The 4,915-nt window shown below is 47.4% G+C and overlaps 1 protein-coding gene across 1 annotated transcript; it reads right to left on the bottom strand.

The window, feature by feature from the left end:
- Positions 1 to 227: 227 nt before the first annotated feature.
- Positions 228 to 4,173, bottom strand: LOC145950469 (uncharacterized). Its single transcript, XM_083061560.1, has 4 exons — positions 3,984 to 4,173; positions 3,499 to 3,684; positions 1,161 to 2,770; positions 228 to 722 (listed from the first exon to the last, which is right to left on the bottom strand). Exons 1-4 carry the CDS (start codon positions 4,171 to 4,173, stop codon positions 228 to 230), a joined length of 2,481 nt encoding a protein of 826 aa, XP_082917686.1.
- Between the last annotated feature and the right edge of the window lie 742 nt (positions 4,174 to 4,915).

Genomic DNA, 4,915 nt, shown 5'->3' with positions numbered 1-4,915 from the left:
TGAACTCGAAGGTTTTTAGCAGATAAGGGTTTGGCCGGTTCTTTGCCATGAAGAATGAAATCAAGGAGTTCCGTTATCCACGTTGCATTAGATCCAGACGAACTTGTTTCTTCCACTGCCATGCTTTCGGTCACATCTATGCTCGGGGTTGGTAATTCGAGGTGTACGGTAGTTCTGAGCTGGCCTTGTTTCCGAGCACTGGTTGCCAATCGGGCTAGTTGATCGGCTCATTCATTGTTTTCCCTCGACGTGTGCCGTACTTGTACCTCATCGAATTTGGAACACATGTTGTGGAAGAGGTGATAATAACGGAGCAAGTTGGGATCCTTCACCTGAAAATTATTGTTAACCTGTTCCGATACGATCTGTGAGTCCGTCCAGCAAATCAATCGCCGAACCCCAATGTCGTATGCCAATCTTAATCCTGCTAATAGCGCCTCGTATTCGGCCTGATTGTTGGAGGCCCGAAATCCGAAGTGCATGGATTGTTCAAGGGTTACCCCCATCGGCCCTTCAAGAATTATGCCTGCCCCACTGCCGCCATTGTTCGAAGAGCCGTCAACATGCATTGTCCACTGATCACTCTGGAATTGACCGCTAGGCTGTAACTCATTGATGAATTCGGCCCAGTATTGCGACTTAATCGGCCCCCTTGGTTCGAATGATATGTCGAATTCCGAAAGCTCAACGGACCATGCCATCATTCTTCCTGCAAGTTCGGGCTTCCGTAAGACTTTAGCGATAGGACAATCAGTTCGAACCACAATCTTGTGTCCTTAAAAGTACTACCGAAGTCTCCGCGCCGTGTGAACAAGTCCGAGCGCCACTTTTTCCAGTAATTGGTATCGACTTTCCGAGTCCTGCAACATGCGACTGACGAAATAAATAGGTACTTGAGTTTCTTTTTCTTGGATCAAGACGGAGCTAATAGCCTCGTGTGAGACGCACATGTATACAACAAGGGCCGACGATGGGTCGGGTTTAGAGAGGATTAGAGGCGTTCCGAGACGCAACTTTAATGCTTGAAAAGCCATTTCACATTCTTCGGGCCACACGAATTTGTTTGTTTTTCTTAAAAGTACCAGGATTGGTTTTGCTACCTCTGTGAGACATGGGAGAAACCTTGACAAAGCTGTGAGCCGACCAGCCAAACGTTATACCTCTTTAACATTTTGGGTACTTCGCATGTCGATCACTGCTCGGCATTTATCAGGATTGGCTTCAATGCCTCTGGCCGAAAGCATGAAGCCAAGAAATTTGCCGCCTGCGATTCCGAAGACGCACTTTTCTGGATTGAGTCTCATATCATAACGCCGGACCTGGTGGAAGACCTCAATCAAGTCTGTGATGTGACAATCAAGGTTATTGGACTTGACAACCATATCGTCCACATAAACCTCCATATTTTTGCCAATTTGACCTTTGAATATTTTGTTCATAAGTCGTTGATATGTGGCACCGGCGTTCTTAAGGCCGAATGGCATTACCCGATAATAATAGTTAGCCGAGTCAATGATAAAAGCGGTCTTCTCTTCATCCTGCGGATGCATTTGAATCTGATTGTATCCTGAATAGGCATCGAGGAATGTCAACATGTTGTGCCCCGAGGCACCATCAACTAGACGATCAATGTTGGGTAATGGGTAAGCATCCTTTGGGCAAGCTTTGTTCAAATTAGTGTAATCCGTGCACATTCGCCATTTCCCGTTTGGTTTCTTGACCATAACTACATTTGCAAGCCATGTTGTATATTGTATCTCCCGAATGAACTTTGCTTCAAGTAATTTGGCCACTTCATTTTCAACAGCCAGCTTTCTTTCGGTGCCCATCTTCCTCTTCCGTTGGGCTATAGGTTTAGCTTCCCGGAAAACAAACAGCTTGTGGCACATAACCTTTGGATCGATACCTGGCATATCTGAGGGAATCCATGCAAAAAGATCTTTGTTTTTCTGAATGACCTTGCTTAACGTGTGGCGATCTGATTCGGTCAATCCGGCTCCCAAGTACGTGACTTGCAAAGCATCTGGGCCGATCAGGACTGCAACCTTCTCTTCAATTGATTCCATCCGCTCGTCCTCATTCATTCTTGGATCTAAATCCCATGCCAAAGATTTCTCTATTGTCGGAGGGTTTACCATGTGAACTCTTCGTGACTTTGATTGTTTCTCCTCGAGGGGGGTTACTCGCAAACTAGCAAAGTAACATTCCCGGGCTGCCTTCTGATCGGCGTGTATTGTAAGAATTTTTCCTTTGTCGGACGGAAACTTCATTGCCAGGTGTGGTGTAGAGACTATAGCTCCCAACATGTTCAATGATGGCCGACCTAGAAGAATATTGTAAGAAGTGTTAGCATGTACTACTATATACTTCACTTGGATCTCCTTGTATTCCTGTTCGTCAAAACAGAAACGAGTAAAAAGCTTAATGTATCCTTTGGTGCTAACTCTTTCTCCAGAGAAACCAACTAAAGGGTCATCATATGGAACGAGCTCCTTTTCTGAGATGCCTAATTGCTTGAAGGTATTCCAGTACAAAATGTCGGCTGAACTACCCTGATCCACCAACGTTTTCTTCACTATGCAATTGTGGATCTCAATACTAATTACCATTGGATCATCTTGCACGGGGTCAATCCCTTGAAAATCGGCATCAGTGAATGTTATAGCTGGTAATCTCCGAATGGATTGTCTATCGACCGCATTGACCGAATAGACAGCGCGCAAATGCCTCTTTTGTGCTGAAGAAGTTGAGCCTCCACCAGCAAAACCCCCTGCGATAGTGTTGATGACTCGCTTGTGGGAAGCTGTAGGCTCATCCTTCCTCTCGCGCGATCAGCTTCGATCACGGCGAGGTCTATCGGTACGGTCTTGCCGAGGTCGGTCTTGTCTAGGTTGATATTGGCGAGACCGGTGTGAATCGGGCCGATCAACAAAATTATGAAGTTGGCCTTGCTTGATCAAATCTTCAATTTTGTCTCTGAGATCCGCACACTCCTCGGTAGAGTGCCCCCGATTGCGATGATACCGACAAGATTTATTAGTATCAGCGCGCGGTGGCGTGGAGGCCCTTTTCGGAAAGGCCAGCACCTCCGATGCCAGAGCTTGTTCGAGCACCGCGGCTCGGCTTGCATTGAGGGGAGTATAGTGATTGTACTTCGGACCCCGCGTAGGTCGATCCCGAAGAGTTATCTCTTTGCCTCGCCCCCGGTATGATGGTTCTACTTGCTTCTCGGGCTTTCCCGATGGTTCAGCTCAGGCTTGATTGCGGAACTCGGCCAACTCCTCCATCTGCATATATTTATCGGCTCGCCTTCGAAGTTCATTCATATCTGAAGGGTTTTTTTTTGCAAAGGCTATTGACGAACGGCCCTGGCTTCAAAGCTGTGGTCAGATGATGGAGCGCCACTACGGGATTAAGATCTCGAATTTCTAAAGCGGTTTTGTTAAAACGGTCCATGAAAGCCCGAAGAGTCTCCTTCTTATCCTGCCGAAGACTAACCAACAATAGAGATGTCAAGCTGTGAGGCCCACTCATTGCAAATTGGACCGTGAACTGAGAGGATAGGGTATTGAACGAGTCGATAGAGTTGGGAGGGAGACGAGTGAACCAGCTCAAGGCTCAGCCTTTTAATGATGTGGGAAAAATCCGGCATAGAGCAGCATCGTCCGTGGTGCTTAATGTCACCTGCGTAAGAAAAACATCAAGATGTTCGTCAAGATCCGATGTACCATCATATTTATCAATCGGCAACGATTTCCAGTTATCCATTAAGGGCAACTGCATGATAGAGGGTGTAAAAGGGTGCCGGTGTGATCCCACTGTCGCTACGCCGGTGGGACGTCCAACTGTAGGCAAGGCCGACTAAAATTTTTGTGGTGCCGCAGCCAAGGCATGAATATCCGAATTATGGATATCATGGGAGCGATAGGATCCGTGAGTTTGAGTGTTGGTGGGCTGGGTAGGTTTCCACGAGGAGTCTTGACTTTTTAACGCCTCATTTTCGGCTCTCAAAGCCGAAAGTTCCTTTGCATCCTTCTCCCGCTGCTGTTTCATTGCAGCCATCTCCTGCTTGAGCAAACGCACGATCTCGGTGAGATCAGTTTTGTCCTCAACTTCAACATGTTCCTCGTCGGTTTGGTGATTTTCCGTGTTCATTCTCCTTGTCTTCGTCATAGCCTTGTTAAGTCTTCAAGTCGTTCTCAATTCGGCCCCACGGTGGGCGCCAAAATGTACCTGCCAAAGGGTACACCAGTAATCTTCTCGTAGTCTGAGGGCCGAACGAGTGCTCCGATCGAGTATTCTGGTGAAAGGGTTGGTACCTGGAAAAGGCACTCCAACGCTCAAGTCAGGACAAGCACAAATATCTAGGATAATTAATGAACAGTGACGTTACCTTATGACATGAGCTATTTATACTGACATTTATGGGCCCGGACTACCATGGGCCCTGCAGCAGGATTACCATATTAGGTAATATACCTCTAATCGACTTATTAGTGTAATTAACTCTTAATCCCTAATTAAGGGTAATTGTTAACTCTTGCTTGGGAATAACCTTAGCTTATGGACCATCTGGTGGCCGATCGGCGGTCGGCCACCTGGTTCGGCGGTCAGCCACCTGGCTCGGCCATTTGGGTGCCAGTCACTAGGTGGCCGAATGGCCTTACTAGTACAGCTCTATTTATAGGAACCAGGCCGCGGCCAGAACCGCCCGTTTCGAAATCGGAACGGCCCGTTCTGGGCACACAGAACAGGTACAAAAACCTCTCGCAGAACGGCCCGTTCCAAAACCAGAACGGCCCGTTCTGGGGTTTCCCGAACGACCCGTTTCAAGGTAGAACGGCCCGTTCTGAGTCAATACCATATTCTTAAAAACGACATCCAGAACGGCCCGTTCCCAAAGTTGAACGACCCG

The sequence above is a fragment of the Cajanus cajan genome, chromosome 8 (genome assembly GCF_000230855.2).
Source record: "Cajanus cajan strain Asha chromosome 8, NIPB_CcT2T_4, whole genome shotgun sequence".
In the NCBI taxonomy this organism is placed as follows: domain Eukaryota; kingdom Viridiplantae; phylum Streptophyta; class Magnoliopsida; order Fabales; family Fabaceae; genus Cajanus; species Cajanus cajan.
The sequence above is the reverse complement of the archived record's forward strand: the minus strand, read 5'-3'. Positions and strand labels throughout refer to the sequence as shown.

Coding starts and splice junctions, on each gene's coding strand:
- LOC145950469 (XM_083061560.1), bottom strand. CDS start 4,173: ATGACGAAGACAAGGAGAATGAACACGGAAAATCACCAAACCGACGAG. Junction 3,685..3,983: donor CGAAAATGAGGCGTTAAAAA/GTCAAGACTCCT, acceptor TTTCTTACGCAG/GTGACATTAAGCACCACGGA. Junction 723..1,160: donor GTACCCAAAATGTTAAAGAG/GTATAACGTTTG, acceptor GTCTTACGGAAG/CCCGAACTTGCAGGAAGAAT.